The 21,050-nt window shown below is 28.5% G+C and overlaps 1 protein-coding gene across 5 annotated transcripts in view; it reads right to left on the bottom strand.

Moving 5' to 3' along the window:
- Positions 1-21,050, bottom strand: part of LOC107065306 (low density lipoprotein receptor adapter protein 1) — a 67,568-nt gene that overhangs the window by 32,609 nt on the left and 13,909 nt on the right. The window contains exons 1-2 of one of the 5 annotated variants that reach the window (XM_089172591.1): positions 17,162-17,315; positions 16,420-16,582 (exon numbers count right to left, since the gene is read on the bottom strand). The exons of 1 other annotated variant lie outside the window; for it this stretch is intronic. In XM_089172591.1, coding sequence (XP_089028717.1) covers positions 16,420-16,465 — 46 coding nt within the window. In that variant the 5' untranslated portion in view covers positions 16,466-16,582; positions 17,162-17,315. Of the gene's footprint in view, positions 1-16,419; positions 17,325-21,050 lie in introns of those variants that run through there. 3 more of the 5 variants (XM_089172593.1, XM_089172592.1, XM_089172590.1) reach the window with 3 other exon arrangements.

Below are 21,050 nucleotides of genomic sequence, written 5' to 3'. Positions count from 1 at the left end.
ACGACGTAATGACTTCAAACGATATTAAACAATTTAACAAATAGTATTCGAAATAAATGTTTTTCGAAAAAATGAACGATAAAACTCGAGCTAATTTTGTTTGATGTCGAATACAAATAAGTAAAGAAAAGAATCTCATTAATTAAATCTTAACGCATTTGTATACAAAAAAAGAATAGATAAAAAGAACACACACACACAAACCCATATACGAACGAAAAAAAGAAATAGATAGAGAAATAAAGAGGAAGTAAAAAAAGGAAGAAGAAGAAGAAATAAGGAAGAAGGAAGAAGAAAGAGAGAAAGTGAGACACAGCTGTTGGAGAAAGGAATTGAGGGAGGAGGAGGAAGAGGAGGAGGAGAAGGAGAAGAAGGTAGGGGGATCCTTCGAGCTCTATGTGGTGGTCCCAGGAATTTTCCAGGACCGTTTCCCCGGTAACATCCCCCATGGATCTTCGATCTCGGCCCTCTTGCTCCGGTTCCTCTTGTTTTCTCGCTTTACCCTTTTCCCTTCTCTTAACTTTTACATCATTGTAGTAGTAGTAGTAGTAATAATAGTAGTAGTAGTAATAGTAGTAGTAGTAGTACTTTTCTTCTTTTACTTCTTCTTCTTCTTCTTCTTCTTATTATTATTATTATTATTATTATTATCTATGCTAGGAACAGACGTTATTACAATTGGAAAACGAACTACCCTCAGTAATACTACCCCCGCTGTGTTTGATGTAATTTGAACGAAATTAATCCTAAAGCTTGGTTACTCTCTCTCTCTCTCTCTCTCTCTTTCTCGTATTATTCGCAAAAAAGCAAAAAGGGAAAAGAATAGTTTTCCCAACTAAAACCCCCATATCTCTTTCTCTCTCTCTCACTCTTACTCTCACGCCCACGATTCGTTTCTCATCCCTTTCCCGCCCCCGATCATCCCCTTTAACCAACCGACCCGGAAGAGAACGATGGCAAAATCCTATTACGATGAACGGATTACTCAGAAGAGGCGGTGTGGTAGGTAGCATCGATTCTAGACGAAGACGCTTATCGTGTGTGCAACGTTTTCACCAACACGACAAACCCCATTGCCTTTCCCACCTTCTCTCTGTATGACCCAATCCCCTCCTCCCCTATACCCTTCTATTACTCTTACTTAAACCTTTCCCTCCTCCCTCCCACCCTTTCTCTCTCTCTCTCTCTCTCTCTCTCTCTAAACTCAACTAACAACTTTGACTTCTCACCTTGTCACCTTATGGCAAATCGAAAAGTTCTGTTGCTGTTGCTGTTCCTGTTGCTGTTCTATGCTTCTATGATTGGATAATCGATAATCGGTTATCTAAACATTTCGATAATTAAATTTGACATATTTGTGTTTTGTATTTTTTTTTTTTTTTTTTTTTTTTACTTTTTTCTTCCCCCATGAACATCGAATTTTGTAATCGTTGTATATTTTGTTTGGAAATGTTTAAAAAATAAAATAACGTGAGTGTGTGCATTCTACGCGTGATACAAGTGAAAAATAATAAATTTATTTATATTATAATATTAATATATATATATAATATATATTATAATGAGATACGAGACAAAAGTAACTTTGCAATTAGTAGATGTAGAAAGTCATTGAAGAAATAAAGTTGTAATCGTTCTCCACCATAGTTAACAGTTCTAACATTCTATATTTTGTACTTCTACCTTCATTGTTAATCAAGGAAAAATATAATGTGGATTAATCGTCATCATTTTCTATGAAACTTTGTAAAGCTTTACGATTAAAGATTCAATACAAAGTGTTGAAAATGAATAAAACAACAAATTGTTTTTGATTGATAAAAGAAACATTAAGAGGGATCACAACTAAGAAGTTAATAATTTATTATACGAGTATTTAGAAATATTTATCACATGAATATTTTTTCAATTAATCATATAATATTTGTAATAATATAATACATATTTATAACACGATTGATTAATATTAAGTAATTATCATTGAATATATAATAGAATCCTGTTATAATATTATTTGTTCATTATTTATAATAGAAAATCAATCAAACGTGTTGTATTATTTTTTATCTATATAAAATAAAAAAAAATATATTCATTTCAATTACCAAATTAATGTTCTTATAAATAAAATACTTACTGTAATAGAGTAACAAACAAAAATAGCAATCTGCAAAAAAAGAATTGTGGAATATATGCGTGCGTGCGTGCGTGCGTGCGTTTTGTTATCGTTCGTTTTGTTTGATGTAAAATGAGGTTTTTTTTATTCTTCTTGTTTGTTTTTTTTATTTTTTTCATTTTTTTTTTTATTTTAATTTATAACCTGTAACAGCTATGGCGCAGTAAGCTGACGTAACATATTTATTTTACCGCTTGACCCACGACTGAACGTTATGCTTTTCAAGAGCTACGAAATAGCGACCATTTACGTGTACGTTATTCAACGTATAATATACCTATACATATGTGTCATGTTTTTGTATTTTTTTTCTTTTTTATCCCCCTCTTTACCTTTTTTTTCATTTATATTTGGACTGAAAAAAATCTCAACAAACGTGTCGCAGTAAAGTTTGTTTACCCTTTGAACAATTTTTCTGTCATCGTACGATCAAATGAAAAGATTCTTAACCAAAAAAAAAAAAAAAAAAAAAAGAAATAAATCAATCAATCGAGAAAAACATTTCACGTCATTTTTTCTATATACAGTAACTCGTAATAGTATTTATCATTAAATATTTTATTAATTGTAATATTTAATAATAAATTAATATTAATATTGTAAGATAGATTAAGTATGTGTGTAAATCTTTAGATTGTACTGTAAGTAAAATTTCAAATATTATATCAACATTTATATATATATATACAGAAATAATATTATTACTATAAGTATAACAACATAAATAGAACATTAATATTATTTCTACAAGTGTTATAGAAAATACTTATTACAATAAATAAAGTAATCATAAACGTTGAAATAATTTCGTGAATCACATTGTACATTAAAAAAAAAAAAAAAATACAATTATATAATATAATATACATATATTATAATTAATAAAATATTTAATGATAAACATTGAAGTAACTTCGGTAATTATTATACATTAAAAAAAAAAAAACTAAATAAATCTCTTACAAAAGTATAATAAATTAATTTGTAAAGTTTGCACACATATAATCCTTTAAATTATATTACACGTTATTTACTTTTTCAAGAGAGAGAAAAATTTCAAAAACAAGAAAAAAATAAAAAAGGAAACTAAAAAACACTTAAGTTTATGTTTATCTTCTAACAAAGCCGAGAATTATCTTATTGTTTATAGGAAAAGCCGGTAGTAGACAGATCGTGCGTGTCGTTTCATAAAGTTTCGAACCACATTTACGATCTCCAGCTGCGAAATGCAATGCAATATATATAGCACCTTCGTATCCCAAGACGATACTGGGAAAAGCGGGGTGCTGAGAGGGGTATGGACCAATCCGTGATGCTAGAGAAACATCAACGCTATACAACCAAGATATCCTATCCTCAAACCCCATCCCTTTCCTATTCTACCACCCCTCCCCCATAGAGTGTGGCATAGCGACTTAGAAACTCGTAAAAGCGTTTATATCGTACTACCTATTTTCGCCTATCCTCTTATTCTCACTCTTCCTACCTTTAGTATATTTCTATCTTTTTTCTTTCTTTCTTTCTTTCTTTCTAAAGGTGCAAACTTTATTTAAGTTTAATTTTTTCGACAAATGAAACGAACGAGTATCATACCGTTTTTTTTTTTTTTTCTTTATTTTTCATTTCATTTTCGAGTCGAAAATTGATAAACTTTGAAGCGTTATCATTTGAAAAATGAAATTTTAAACTATGTTCAAACATAATCTTATTGTTTTGTTACATTTAATCCTTTTTACTAATAATCAAATAAATAAAAGATAAGAGATAATCTTAAGTTATGAAAAATTGAATAACATTGATAAGTGTATATATGAAAAAATTGTATTTTACTAAAATATAAGAGTTTTTAAATGACATGTTTTGCAATTCTATTTATTATGCTTAAAGTTATTATATTAGATATTTTTATATTTTCAAATACTGTAATAATAAATTTAATAATATATATATATATATATTTTTTTATTTATAATATTTTAAATTTATTATTTAATAATATAAAATTAATATATTTCAATATTATATATTTTAAATATATAACAATATAAAATTATTTATGTTTTACATATATTAATTACTTTTTATTATTAAAAAAAAACACACACACACACACATTTACACAATTTAATACAATTTTTATATTTTCTTATACGAATTTATATTAGCCAATGTTCAATAAAAAAAAAATAAAAAAAATAAAAATCCCATCAACAGTAATATGCTGGAAAAGAAATCACATTTTTTTTCTTTTTTCTTTGAAATCAGATTTTTCCAATTAACAAAAAAAAAAAAAAAGAAAATTAAATTTGTTCGACGAACAATAACACGGAATATTATAAATGTTGGTTAGTGGAGGTTTGATTGAACTGGGATGATATTTTATCTCACTCTCAATATTCTCTTCTCGCATTCTCTTTATTTCATTCTCTAGAGGAAAATGAAATTATTTCGAACGATAAAATGATCGAAATTATTATTATCATCATCATCATCATCATTACTATTATTATTATTATTATTATTATTATTATTATTATTATTGTTATGTAAATACAAAAGGTGAAAATAAGTTAAAAGGAAAATTAGTATTAACCTGTCATTCGGCAAATTAAAACGTTAAACCATGTATCCACCAGTCGATAGTTATCATCGTTTAATATTAACCGCACGAAAGCACTTTATCCTAATTACACGAACGACTGAACGAACAACATATATATATATATATGTGTGTGTGTGTGTATATATATGTAAACATATCGAAAGTTTCTTCCTCGATACAAGTCTCCCCCAATCGTAACATATTATAGAATAGTCCTTCGTAACGAAGATTATATTAGGCCAACTTAAATAAAAAAATATAAAAAAAGAAAAAAAACACATAATAAATTAATTAAGTACGACAAGTCAAATTGTTTTGAATTACTATCAATTTAAAATCAAACATTTCCTACTTAAATATTTAGTATAGTATTATACATACATATATGTATAATATATTAGAAAAGATATATATATTTTATATTTATATTATATTATTTATATTTTTTTAAATATTTATTATAATTTTTTTTTGCAATATATTTTAATATATTTTAATACATTAAAAAAGTAATATATATTGTAATATATATTAAAAACTTGTTTTTTTTCGATAGCTAAATATAAAACAAACATTCCAAAATATCAACGATACTATATTTTAAATAATAAATAATAAATAATAATTATAATTAAACGAATTGCAATGAAATAAGTAATAAAATTGATGAACTTTATATTAGAATATTCTTTTTTTTTTTTTTTGATTTCATGTCTAAAATATGCTACACGATTTCGTTGTAAATTAATTTGAATTTTTGATACAAATTAATATAAATTTTTGTTAAATAAATTTAACATATAACATTGATCAAAATTAATATAATAAAATCACAAAATATAATCGTTCATATTAAATTAAACGAAATCAAATGAAACAACATCAAATTGTGTATACTTTAAGTTACTCGATATCGTTGATAAACTAACACATTTATTTATTTTTTCTTTCTTTTTTTTTAATAATAATATTACATTTATATTCACGTATATGAGAGAGAAATTACATTGGAAATTATTTCTCAAAGTTCTCTCTTTTCTTTACCGCTACAATTTCATTTCCGTTAACTTTAAACGTTAAAGGTGGAGTGTAGAAATTAATTAACGATCCAACGTCCAATGAGAAGAAATATAATATAATCATTTATAAAATAAATTACTGTTCTCGATTTAAACTAACATAAATTGTGAGGAAATAAAGAAGAAAAGCTCATATTCGAGATTTCAAAAGCTATGATTAAAAAGCTACTACGATATCCGGAAAGAAATTGATTTTTCCTCATTGAAAAGATTCCGAAACGAATAGGTCAATACATATATATATATATATACACATATATGTATACAGTATATACTTTTCGAATTCTTTGAAAGACAAATTTTTACGATGATTAATTGAAAATATACGAATTGACAAATAGAAAATGAGAAACGTTTAGTTTAGTAAAGTCTAATTTTATTTTGATAATTTTTTTATTTTTTTTTATTTTTTATTCGTTTGTCATAAAATAGGAAGTTTGTATACTCTCTTTTCATTTCTTTTGATTATTATTATTATTATTATTATTTTCTTCTTATTCTTTAATTCATTACTCCTGAATGAATTAATAATTTATACCATCGTCAGGTTCTAACGATCGATTTGTTACTTGATTGCTATTAAACAATTTATTGCTGATCACTTGTATACACACATTTATCGATTTCCTTTAATTACACTCAATTCTCATATAGAACCTGGTTATGTTACGTGTTGTTAAGCAAAACCCAGAAGTAATACAAATAAGGGAAAATGAAATTTCAGGTATATATGAGGATTGTTGTTCAAATTAATTAAGTTCGTGTTATCTCGAGGTCATATTTTTCAAAGTTTAATATGTTTTAAGAGGCTTTTTATGTAAATATATATCAAATAATTGTTTAACAATATTTATTAGATTAACTTTCATATAAACAATACTCCCTAATATCCTCTCTCTATATAAACAATATTTATATATATATATATTAGTTTTACTCGGAAAATTCTGTCCATTTATAAAAAAATCAAACAAAAGTATTAAATTTTCATATCTCTTTAATTGATTAATATTTATCAATTATCATTATTTATCATTTCTAATCATAGTGTGATGATAATTTGTATATTGCATTTTTTAAAAAATGTTTTATCCTTAGAGACGAAAAATTGAACCGTTGTTAGTCAGAATGAACGGAAAAAATGATTTACTTTATCTTAGAAAAAAAAAATAGAAAAAACAATATTATCCATATTTTCTTACCCTTAGAAAATAAAGAGTACTTTCATCGTCTTATTGGTGGATAAAGAAAAGAAAAGAAAAAAGAAAGGGTTAAAGAAAAAAAAAGAATTCAAGAAAGAGAGAGAAAGAGAGAGAGAGAGAGAGTTGAGAAGCAAGGGGTTGAATATGGGGGATGGGGGTGAGAGGATAAATCTAATACCATAAAATATACTTCCACACGTTTGAAGAAAAAGTCAGTCGTCGATCGATGAAACGTTTCAAGGCATACCAAAGTAGCCCAGAATCCACCCCCTCCCCCCTAAACCCCCACTCCCAACCCCCTATACCTGTCTTACTATACTTTTATTTTCTTTTTTCGATTTTGTCCGACAAAAATGAGTTCGAACATAAATGGTTGGTTGCTGCCATCGAAAGTCTTTTTCCTTCTTGCATCCTATTTTTCCCCTTTCCTCCCATCCATCCTAACTTTTAGAAAAAGGAAAAGAATTTTACGGATAAAATTGACTTCCCTAGTACCTAGGTAAACTATATATATATATATATATATATATAGGCAAAGTTCATGGAAACCAGGATGAAAATCGTACGTGAAAAAATCTCAGATAACTAAACTTTTTTTCTATTTTTTGTTTTTTTTTTTGTTTTTTTGTTTTTTACTTCGAAACGAACTGAATGCTAAAATCGAAGAGAAAAAGAAAGAAAATTAATTAAAAAAAAAAAAAGGAAGAAAAAAAAGAAAAGGAAGAGTTTGCATTGTGAAATCCAACAAAAAACCTGATGGCAAATCGTCGAAGATAGTTGGTTGACCTGGCCATCGGCCAAGTCCCATACTGTATCGAGTTTTTACCCTCTCGAAAATAACGGTATCAGCTAATAAATGCAACCCCAATCCGTCTCCAACCCCACACCCCACACCACCTTTAACTTGTTTCCTCTTTCTCTCTTTTGATCTTTCGATTGAGATAAATCGTTCTTTGCCATGTTTTCAAGTGCGGTAAACCGAGATTAAATATGGGGGTAAATCTTCTAATTAGTTATTTTTTTTTTTTATAACAATTTACATTTTAGATAACTAATATAATTCATTCATTGCTTTTATATATATATATATATATATATATATATATATATATATATATATATATTTTATAATTAAATATTATAAATATTCTATTATAAATAAATATTATAAATATTATATTAAAAATAAATATTATAAATATTATATTATAAATTAATATTATATATAAATATTATATTATAAATAAATATTAAATTAAATGTTATTATAAATTAATATCATAAATATTCTATTATAAATAAATATTATATTAAATATTATATTAATTATATATATTTCATAATTAATATATTAGTTTATAATTAAACATATATATATTTTTTATGAGTCCAAATTCAAAAAAAAGAAAAATAAATGTGCTATCATTCGGTTTGTTTCGCACGTCATAATTATTTATATTTATTCTTTGAAAAAATATTTATAACAAAAAGAAAAAAGAGATAATATAATTCGAAATTATTATTATCTTTCGTTGCAATCTTGATTGTAAGTGACGATAAAGATAAAAATAAAATATATTTTTACGTGAAATAATTTAATAATTCGTCGCACTATTTATATTTCGTTTCCTACTTGTTTTGATCATAGACTTTAATACTTTGCTACCATTGGAAGAAGAAAAAGAAAATAAACCACTTTCGATATCGAGTATATAAGATGTCACTGCTAATGTTATCGTTTGCTACGATGAAAGAAATCTTTCTTACAAAAATGATGAGGGGAAAAAATGGTCTTTAACGGAGGTTATTTGATAACATGAGAAAAATGCACAATTTCATTATGGAAAATAAAAAATAATGATAATAAGAGATGACACACAATTTGCAAAGGTCTAGTTGTTAACGAGCTGTTGTCTCGTATTCTAATAAAAAAAAAAAAACAAACATACACACAAACACATATGAAAAAGGAAAAGAACAAAATTTGTAGGAATGGGTAACTGGAGGGGTTGAGGGGTGCACAACGATGACACGATAGCTATCACGGAGTACAAAAAAATGCTTGTTCAGGAATTTTGTTGTATCACACGAAAGCAATTAGTCTAGGAATACATATATATATATATATGTATATATATATTTCTCACTCTGTCATTCTTTCCGTATTCTCAAATCTGTACGTGAGAGAGAAAGAAAATTCGAAGAGATGAAAAGCAACGAAATGGCAGACGTTCGGTTACAAACGAGGTTGTCATTTAATTTGTATTTTAAATTGAGTTCGAACTATCGTTTTACTCTATTTCCAGACCCACTCGTTCTCACGCACACTACTCACTTATTCTCGCTCATTCATTCACTCACTCACTAACTTACTTACTTACTTACTAACAGAGCACGTTGCTTAACACTAACTCACTCTCGTCTCGATTTATTTTTTTCTTAATTCTCTTTTTTTGGGGGGAACGCCAAAGTACCAAACGAAAAAAAAAAGGGGTGATGAGAATACGTTTATGCCAATTGACTGTCAATGAGAATCGGTTCGAGTTGTAGCCGATAAAAAAAATAAAAAAGAAAAGAAAAGGAAGAAGAAAAAACTCAAGAACGAGAGGGTGTGAGTTAGAACGAGATAGATCGATACAAAGTAACCTACTAAAGAAGAAGAAGAAGAAGAAGAAGAAAAAGAAATAAAATAAAATAAAAAAAAAAACAAACAAACCTAACAATAAAGCTAAAACGCCTTTCGAGTAGTGAATTTGTCTTTGAATTATTTAATAACGAATCGTTCTATTCGTCCGGACCTCTTATTGACTTTAATCAAAATTTTAATATCACATGAGAGTCCTTTCTTTCTTTCTTTCTTTATTTATTTATTTATTTATTTATTTTTCGTTCTTTCTTCTTCTCGTGTTTCTTTCCATTCTTTGACAATAAGTCAGAGGACGAGCGTGTTATAAAAGTACATCACATATGCATATACATATACATATACATATATATATACATATATATATATACACGTATAATACTTCACGTGTATAATACAAAACGTACGAAGAACATGCATGTACTTACATACAATAAATACGTATGCCAAGGCATATACGTTTTCATTATCACAGTGCCCCGACTCTTGTTCAACGTCATAAAGCAGTCACGAAAGGTTCGCATTCTCTGCTTTTACTAACATCAAGAGGTCGGGGATGGGGGTGGGGGCGGAAGAAAGGAAGTAAAGGAAGAAGGGAAATAGGTACATGGGGGTGGAGGTGGTGTGTGTACGTAGTTATTACTCGAGTACAATTAAAACACCGTCGGCCTCGATTAAATTCCTCTTTCCCTTTCCACCAAAAGGTGGGGTGGTGGTAGGGGATGTACGTTAATTAAACGGTAATTAACGAGAGAAACGGCGTTGATCAACGCGTTTACAAAGCATCTCGCTAACTTATGACAAAACGACATTAGTACTTTTAGTCATCCTTCTTCTTCCCTTTCTCTCCCAACTCACCCCCCCCCCTGACCCACCCATCCCCTGTTCCTCAATATTTTTCCTTTGAACCTTTTTCGAACATTTGAACTCCTAAAACAACGAATGAAACTGATTTTGTATCACGGTAACATTGGAAAGAAGTATTTTTATTTCTTTTTTTCGAGAATAAAATTATTGTATTTTTTTTTTATTTTTTTTTTTCATAATATATAATTTTTTATATAATATATAAATAAAAAATCGAACGACGAGAATACGTATTAATTAATACAAATGTTCGCTAGATTTTTAACGAAAGAACAAACTGAGAAATATTTAAAAATACAATTTGCAATTTTGAAAGTGTGCATTAACGCATTGCATTAAAGTGCACTGTCGCATTAGATAAGATCTTGACATATTTTGCAACATTGTATATTTCTCATTTACAATCATTCAGTCATTCAGATATTCAGTTTTTTTGTTTTGTTTTGTTTTGTTTTGTTTTGTTTTAAGTTTGTCAATCGTAGAGCGTTTTAAATGGCACGAAATGAATTTGACACTAATACTCGCGAACGTGTATATACATGTTCCGTATGCACACACTCATCGAATGTGCCTGTGGTGGTAGCTGCATCATACTACGAGGGTAAATTGCATTCAGAGTAAATTTCGGTATCAGTTTCCCCGTTTCGAGCTTCGTTTCGTTACGAAATAGAGTTGGATAGATAGATAAAGGTAAAATGAGAGAGCAAGAGAGAGAGAGAGACAGAGAGAGAGACAGAGAGAATGATATAGAAAAAAAGATACGAGAGACATTTCGTTATCGTTTCACGATACGATAAAACGATTATATTTATGTTCACCGTAAAACCGACTAGTCTATTCATTTTTTGTTTTGTTTTGTTTTGTTTTTTTCTTTTTTATAACAGACAGGAATACACACTACCACAATGGGACAGTTTCTTTTTATAAAGTTTTAACATTCCAATTACTAGATATACGAATGGTATAACTATTTATTTATAACACAACTATCACAGGTATCGTTTGAAATAGTTTACAAAAAAAAAAAAAAGAAATAAAACCGCGAATGATATACGTTTTCTCTTAAACAATATGTGATACCAGTAACACCGTATAATAATATACATATAAACCTGTATTACATATGAACGGTATAACATATGAAAGAGAGTCGTGTAATTTTTATTTTTTCACTAATGCATTGTCCAAGAGATCCAACATTAATTCCACATAAGAATTTTTTACAAAATTTTTACATAAGTAATACGTGTATAATATACATATGTAATAACGATATGTGTTCTCTGCATATCGAAAGATTAATCTTTTGGTACTTTAACGAATGAAGAAGAAAAAGAAAAGAGACAGAAAAGTAAAATAGTTCTTCCTACGTATCGAACCTGTATATACGTCCCTACACACACACATACACATATATATCAGAAATCAGGATACTACAAAAGCACCTACAGTGTTCATGGCTTTTCGTTCGATTCAAACGAATCCTGTCTATGTGCTTCGTAAATGCCTCGTGAAAAACACCGATCGTTCGTTTCCTACTCCCCCTAAGCCCTCACTCACTCTTCCCCCAACCTCCTCCACCTCCTCCACCTCCTTTTCCCCATTCGATATCCCTTTTGTCTTTTATCAAATGTACCAGGATTTATCTCGATGCCAATAGTATTTAGTTATGTACTGCTATAGTAGAATGATTGCGTGCTAGCGTAATGGTATACAGGTGTACATTAAAGATGCATTAGTTTTCGATGGAGTGTGTGTATATATGTGTGTGTTTGAGAGAGAGAGAGAGACAGAGGAAATGAGTGTGTGTGTGTGTGTGTGTATGAGAAGAGAACGGTGATGGCACTCGACGGACAAGGCCGACGTTCCAATTTGATCCGTGGTGATATTCACCATAGAGAAGAACATAGATATAGTATATATCTATATATCTATATATATATATATATTATATATATGTATATTTTGCACTAGACTACGACGACGACGACGACGAAGCCGCGATGTCCGGAGACCCTGTTATACAGGAAATATAATTACATAGTACGAAACCCGTAAAGCTGCTGTATATATGCATGTATGCATTCACGTATATATGTATGTATTAATATTACCTTCTACTTGTACGAATAATTAACCTACGTTCAAATATATCCCTATAAGCGATACAAAATTACTGTAAAGCATCTCCCATTTACACCATATGTATATTTAGTATGTATGACGTATAAAATTAGATGTGTTCAACATTATTCATTCATTATATTTTATCGACAGATATTTCTTTTCAATTATTTTTGATGGGAGTATACAAATATTTTTAATCGTTCGAATCAGTATTTATATTTGTTCATTAATGTTATTGGAATAATTAAATGATTAGTATATCATTCATAATGAATTCATTTTATCGATCTTCTAAAGATACAAATAATGTTAGAAAATTTATGTCTATCGTTATCAGAAATATCACCAATAATACCGAACATATAACAGTCCCATAATATTACGACAAATGTAAAAAAAATCATACAGATATTAATTTGTCACGAATGAAAATAAAATGATAACAAAAATTTTTAGATAAATAATTAAAATTGATTTCATTTTGAAATCGCATTATTTAGTCACAATAACCATCATATATCGTACAATCGTATTAGTTTCATTAAACATTGATATTATTTCGTAACAAATATTAATCTGACTATAATAGAACAAATTATTTCAAAGAAAATATTGATTTACTGTTAACGGTATGTTTTTTTTTTTAATGAAAGAGAAGATATAATATTTTATTATAATATAAATACAATAATAATCATTTGAAAATATTCATGCGAATGATGATGTTGAAAAAATAATAATTCATAGAAGTAAAAAAAAAGAAAAAAAGAAAAAAAATCTATACATGTACCTAACACATCGAATGTGAATGAAGAGGAATCATCATTAGTATCTTGTTTAGTATGATGATCAAGTTCCATTTTCATCAAAGTCGATAACCTACTCCTAGTGCCCATTGCCAGCTCGTTTGGCAAACTGCAAGCTTTAACGCGCCCGTTGCATTTAGTAATTGAATGGGCTACATCTCCTTTTGCACAAAACGGGCGCACATTTAGTAGTAGTACAATACGCTCCATCGGCGAGATCTTCTTCCCTATGCTATTATCTCGGAATCTCGTAGTACCGGTCTTTCTAAACGATACTCTCTACATAGTTCTGCATACTACTGAATATTCTATATAAAGTTGTTTTTAAATATTGAAGGCCACACACACACACACACCACCACCACCATTTTCGGAGATAACAATAGCCCAAATATGGGTTTATAGTATTCTATATTCCAGTTTCTTTTCTTCATATATACTCGATTCCTGTTTTTTTTTTTCTTTTTTTCTAAAATCTACAAAAACGAGTGCCTATTCATGTAATATCATTCCTCTCGAATATTTGTATTTCAAATTATTATATTAGTACAATTTATATTTATTTACATTCTATTTTTTATTTATCAATTTTTTTTTCTAATTTATATTATATAATTTATATCACATTGTATGTTTATTTATTATATGTTTGTGTTTTTTTTGTTTCCTTCACATATTTGTAATAAGAATATTTTTATTTGTAATTATAATAATAATAATAAATCGAATATCAATAATTATAGATAAGAATTAAAATCATTAACAACGTTCGCAATAATTTGAAGATTTATTTGCTTCTTACAAAAAATATTATCATTTATCAATGAAATATTATTATATATTTTATAGAACAAAAATATAGTAACGATATATATAGTAGCAAATAATTAAATAAAGGCTAATAAAAAAAGGAAAAAAAAGGAAAAAACAAATCTCTGGATAATTCGGTATGCGACGTTCAAAGTCTAAGTTTTTATACAGGGGTTCGATAAAAAAAAAGAAAAAAGAAATAAATTAAAAAGCTTCTTTTTCTTTTGCTCTTTTCGTTTAATGATATATCAAAACCAATTGATCATCAGTATGAACATACATACATACATGTTAGTAACAATTTCAAGTAAGAACGAGATGAGACTTAACGTTTGAAAGATTATGCAGATTTTACGATCAATAATCAGTGTCGGTTCACTCTCACGAACAAGAAAGAGGATCATATTACGTATATAACGAGATGCTGGTATATGCATTACCATAACCTTAAAGGTGGCTCTATTACGGCCGGTTATTACGAATAATCGCGTTAACTGCTTGCCGCGGACTGATTCTTCTCTCTCTCTCTCTCTCTCTCTCTTTCTTTTCCTTTACTTATTATTTTCCGATATTTCGTCGTTGTGCAAAAAAAAAAAAAAAGAACAAACAAGGAATAAGTATCAGCATACCCACCGATAGGTATATCAATTTTTTTGTTTTTTTTCCTATAATTTATTGAACGTTCCTATAGTAGTACTTAATTGCATCGATCGTTGCAATAATAATAACAAGGACAAATCATAATAAAATTTCAACGAAACATTATTATTATTATTATTATTATGATTCAAAGACGAGACGAAGTATGAACATTTTTTTCTATTTTACAAAAATTAACAAAATAATAAAATTACACACGTGAGATGATATTGTAATCGGATTTTTATCGTTTGTTTAAATGTTATAAAGAAAAAAAAAACTGGATTAAATCGCGATTAAAGGAAAAAATAAAAAAAAATAAAAAACAGTGGAAATCTTATGCGTTTTTCCCAGTCATCTCGGAAGTGAAAGGAGAGAGAAAGAGAGAGAAAGAGAGTAAAACAAAAAAAAATAGAAACTTATCGTTATTTAACCCGTATGCGGTTGTTCCGATCTGACTTTCAACGAGTAAAACTCTTTCCTATAGATAAATACAAACCATACATACACACACACACATATATATATATATATATGAGTGGAAGAAAAAAAGGAAGACGCGAAAAACATTTTTCGACGTTTTCCAGAACGAGTATTTTCTCTAGCGAGATAGCATTAAAAAAGTTTTCAAGGGGGGTTAACGACGACGATTTAACCCCTATATGTCGAAAAAGTCAAAAATATTCACGCCCGTTAAACACCCCGACATTCACCACCTCCTTCCCAATATGTGTGTATACGTGTGTGTGTGTGTGTGTGTGTGTGTGTGTGTGTGTGTGCGTGTGTTACGAACTCTGACGCACTTTTCTCACTTTTCGCGTAGGTGGAAAAAAAATTTTGCCCCCGTAAATAAAACTCCAACTCTCTCATACCTTTACCCATTGAAAATTTGTCCCAAATTGTATTTATTATATGTAATACGTTTTTCACATACACACGGTATTATACGTTGAAATATATATATATTGTGGAATAATTTAATATTATTTAAATATAAATAAATTTTAAATTTTAATAATATTATAATTTTTTTAAATTATTATATATATATATATAATAATTTATAAAAAATTAATATAAATAAATTAAATAAATATATTAATTTAAATATTGAAATTGTATGTTGAAATATATGTATGTAAATTATTATTATACATTATATATATATATATATATATATATATATATATATATTATTTTTTATTATTCTAAATATTAATAATTAATATTATAAATAATTAAAAATGATAACGTTTGTCTTCGTTAATAACATTTGGAATTTTTAATAGTAAACTTTTATTCAAGATTAATCGGATAAGAAATTCGAGAAAACAAAGATCTTCTTCTCACACAAGCTAAACACACACAAACTTGTATCATGTAAACGAAATAGCCGCATATGTATATATGTATATATATTTGTTTTTTCAATATAATTAAGAACAAAATAAAAAAACCTTGACTTACTCTTATGCTTCGAACTGCTTTTCCATAAGCCTCTGAAGAACGACATCCCAGCGATTTAAAACGTCGAACCAAACTTTAATGCAAACTTTCTTCAACAAATCCGTAAATATAATAATAATGTCCTTTTTTTTTCTTTTTTTTGTTAAAAAACCAACTTCCTTTTCTAAATATGTTTTTTCAACTTTTTTATATACATATATATAAATGATAATATATACGTATATAAAAAAACAAAGAAAAAACCACAAATTGACTGATATCGAAAAAGTTCAAAAACACTCGCACGACAGTTATGGTGATGATGATCAATCAAAGGGAAAAAGGAATGGGAAAAAGAAGAAACAAAATGAAAAACAACCCCAAGAAAAGAAACGAAAAGAAAAGAAAAGAAAAGAAAAGTAAAGAAAAGTAATCGAAACACACGCGAGTTTTACAAATGTTACCCCCTGTTTTTCTCGATTTGTTGTTTCTTTCGTATATTTCAAAAAAAAAGAAATCTATATCCTTTTCCCCGTTATTTTCTTTTCAATTTCACAGACGAGACGAGTGGAAAAAAAACAAAACACGTTGTTAACCATTATTACAATTAAAATATTAGAAGAAAAAAAAGAAACAAAACGAAGTACCTAAAGACAAAATGTTTTGATAAAAAGAGACAGAAGTTAAAAATAAAAAATAAAACTGAATTGGGGGAGTGGGATGAATTTCAAAAAGAAAAAAAAAATTCTCCAAAGTTTTGTACGTGTATTCGCGGTAATAGTTGATACGTGTTGCCTTGAAGGCGGTACGCCACGATATGAGAAATTCGCAGGCAGCAGCAACAGCAAGTACCAACAGCAGCAGCAGCAGCAGCAGCAACAGCAACAGCAGCAGCACGTCGTCGTCGTCCACTGGCGCGTCCTTCTCTGGCGCATCCAGTTTATTCCGCTCCCCTAACTGGTACATGCGCATATCTCGGTTCGCACACTTCCCAGAGATTCCGGTTCCGCTTCCTAACCGAATCCGGTCGAAAGGATAAAGATTACTTTTTTTCCTTTTTTTTTTTTTTCGGGTTACGCTCTTCCGATTGTCAAACAAACGTTTATCCTTCCTTCGTCAACACGAAAATGAATTATGTTAATAATAATAATAATAATAATAATAATAATAATGCACTTTCACGTGATTCTGTTTATTTTAATTTCAATATGCAATTATGATATGTGGGTACATTAGTATATTCAATTTTTAAAATAATGTTAATAATAATAATAATAATAATAATAATACACTACCACGTGATTCTTTTTACTTTAATTTCAATATGCAATTATGATATGTGGATACATTGGTGCATTCAATTTTTGAAATACATATATATATATAGTATTATGTATTTTTTTAAAGTAGCCTAAATCCATTTTAATATATTTTTGTTGTTGTTGATTGTAATAATAGATACTAGATAAGTAATATAATTATCTATCTAACTGTAGAAATTAAACATAAAAACATTTCGCTGAAAAAAGAATGCATTATTTCCTAGATATTATCATTTCTTTTATAATTTTGTAAAAGATTAATAATTCAAAATTGTTTCACGGATGTTTCAATCGAATAACTAAATATGTAAATGTTTATATTGCCATTGAAAGAGGAAAAAAGATTTCTTAGAAATAAAATAGGTCAAATTATCGATTTATATAGGTCAGTAGTAGTATAAGTAAATATAGACTAAAGTATTTACTTGTGTTTCCTTCTAACTTTTAAGTATTCGCTCGTATGAATGAAACATTTGTGTGTTAACCATGAGAGAGAGAGTATTTGAGAAAATATATTTTTAGCTCACCTCGACGTAGCAAAAAGAAATATTTTTCAAGAAATCGTATAAATACGTGAGCTAATTTTTATTCTTTAAATTTATACAAATTAATAATAATATTTTAATATATAAAACCATTTTGATTCTCACTCCCTTCAGTTGTAATTCAACATTTTATTACTTTAATTATGCATTATATTATGATCACACTTAAATCGATTAAAATATATATGTAACAAAATGATCAATGTTTATAAACAAAAATACCCCTATTGAAAATCTTCAACAGCAAACTATAGAACAATTTCAATACTTAGAAAATCTCTCTCTCTCTCTCTCTCTCTCTCTCTCTCTCTCTCTCTTTATAGTAATATTTTCCCGTTTTTTTTTTTTTATTTTTTTCGTATAAATGAAAACTTATCTTCTCTCTCAAGGGGACGAAAGTTTTCCACGATAAAAGCATACTTTGCGGAAAATGCACTGCATCACGCCGTTACTCGTTTTTCAGTATAACGCGCGTTATTAGAATACTTAAGGAAGGAGTTAGAACAAAATATCATCTTTTCCTACCAACCTTCCCTTACCCTTATCTTCCCATACCCATACCCATACCCCTTCTACTTTACTCTCAACTAGTATCTTCTTCTATGGGAAGCTTTGCGAAGAAATTGATATGTAGACAACGTTTTCCTTAAGCCCACCTTCACCCCCACCTTCACCCCCACCCCCACCCCCGTCAGAGACTTGTCGTGAGTGGAAAGCTTTACCACCTAATTTCATGGGGAGATGCCCTTCCTTCCTTCCTTCCTTATTTCCGTAAACTTCCTAGTAAAGTCGAACTTGGACGGATAATCTCGTAGAAGTTAACGATCTCTAAGTAAGAGAGAGAAAGAGAGTGAACAAGAGAGTGAGTAAGAGAATGAAAGAGAAAAGGGAAATAAAAAAGAACAGGTGAGGAAGGGGGGAATTAGTCTGATTCGATTTAACGGGACTTCCAGCTTCATTGGTGTCCCTCTCTCTCTCTCTCTTCCCCCCTCATTTTTTCTTTCTCTCTCTCTCTCTCTCTCTCTCTCTCTCTCTTGCTTTTACCTCGACTTTCAAGTTGGGTGTACGAAGGACCGTGAATAAAAAAAATATGCAAACAACGTAAAGAGAGCCGAGCGTCCAACATAATTCGATGCAATTATCGTCGATCCAATTACGAAAGATGAAGAAGTAAAAGTAGAAGAAGTAGTAGAAGTAGATAAAAAAAAAAATATGAAAACGTTTGTATAAGTTCCTTTTCAAACGATCTATAATCAACTACCTTTTACATCCTTCATTTTTTCTGTCTACCGACAGAAGAAAATAAATATATATATATATAACTTTAAAGATCCGATAAGACAAGATATTATTATAGATAATTATTATGACCGATAGTTTGAATATCTTTTGACAAAAAAAAAAAAAAGAAAAAGATAATAGACTAAGACGTTTCAGGATGATGAATCTCAGCGTTCGTTTTATCTCTCTTTCACCCTTCGTTTATTATTCAACGAGTAGGGGGTAAGGTATAAGAGGAGGGAACGGTAGGGTAGGTAGTTTAGCATCGTTGAAGGAGTCGATGGTAATTTATCGGATCGCGACCCTTTAAACCGATAGATAGATAGATAGATAGATAGATAGACACAGTACTGTGACGAGAACGTCTTAAGGGTGAAAACGAGAGTCTAAAGTTTCGATCATCGAATTGTTCGATTATATGCTCTCGATGTTTTAAGCATTTTCGATTGGCTTTTAAAACTTTGTCTTACGTTAATTGCGATTGGCAATCGTCGAAACAATGTGAACGTTTGACACCAAAACAAGAAAGTATAGAAATCATTTTTATCGATGTAATATAATAATATTGCAGAGTTGTCCAATCAAATTTGAATCGAAAATTAAAAAAAAAAAAAAAAAAAAAAAACTTGTAATAATTATTCGCTAAATAAAAAATATAAAATGAAAATAAATGTCCTATCAATCATAGGAATTTATCAACGTTATAATCGAAAATGATGGTCAACAAAATATTATAATTATTAATTACAATGAAAAAATATTGGTAAATGTATTAAACAAAAATTGATTTTACTATGAAAGATTTCATTTTTTTTTTTTTTTTTAAAAAGATCTGATCTAACAAATAATTTATTCTTTACGAATTTTGGGAATTTTTCTAAATTCTTTTTTGTTTATATTTATATATCTATAATCAATCGTAATACAAAAGGAATGTTCTGTGAAAGTGATATTAAACTAGGCTAAAAGTATGATAGCATTTCATCTCAAATAATATCATCAAAGTTAGGTCTCGACATCGACAAAGTTATAACAGACGAACGAATTTCGATCGAGTTTCTGAAACGTGAACGTCGTGTCGCATACAAACGCGTAAACTCGAGAGAACGTGAACGAACCATTTGAAGATATCTTGTATATATCTGCGTGTTACCTACAAACTTCGTTTGAAATAGATATTCAGATGTAACACCATGCGAATCATTTTTCTATCAATCGATTCATGTGATAACAACAATGTAATAAAATCATCAAAATAGTTAATAGATATACTATCACGTTTTTTATTTATTTAGAAAAATATGTACACTTGAATATGACTGAATAATCGTACAGTTTACTACTTAAAATCTGACACGAAATAATAATAATACGATATGCATATCTTATTCGAATAAAATAAGATCAATTGAATATTCTTAAGTGAAAAATAAATAACATCACAGATTTGTTTTATACAAAACATTGTTCAATTTCTTAATTGACGAATTTGAAATGAACATTT

The sequence above is a fragment of the Polistes dominula genome, unplaced genomic scaffold (genome assembly GCF_049000335.1).
Source record: "Polistes dominula isolate Pdom_NZ unplaced genomic scaffold, Pdom_raw_medaka contig_23, whole genome shotgun sequence".
Taxonomy (NCBI): Eukaryota; Metazoa; Arthropoda; class Insecta; order Hymenoptera; family Vespidae; genus Polistes; species Polistes dominula.
This window is presented reverse-complemented; position numbering and strand designations above follow the sequence as displayed.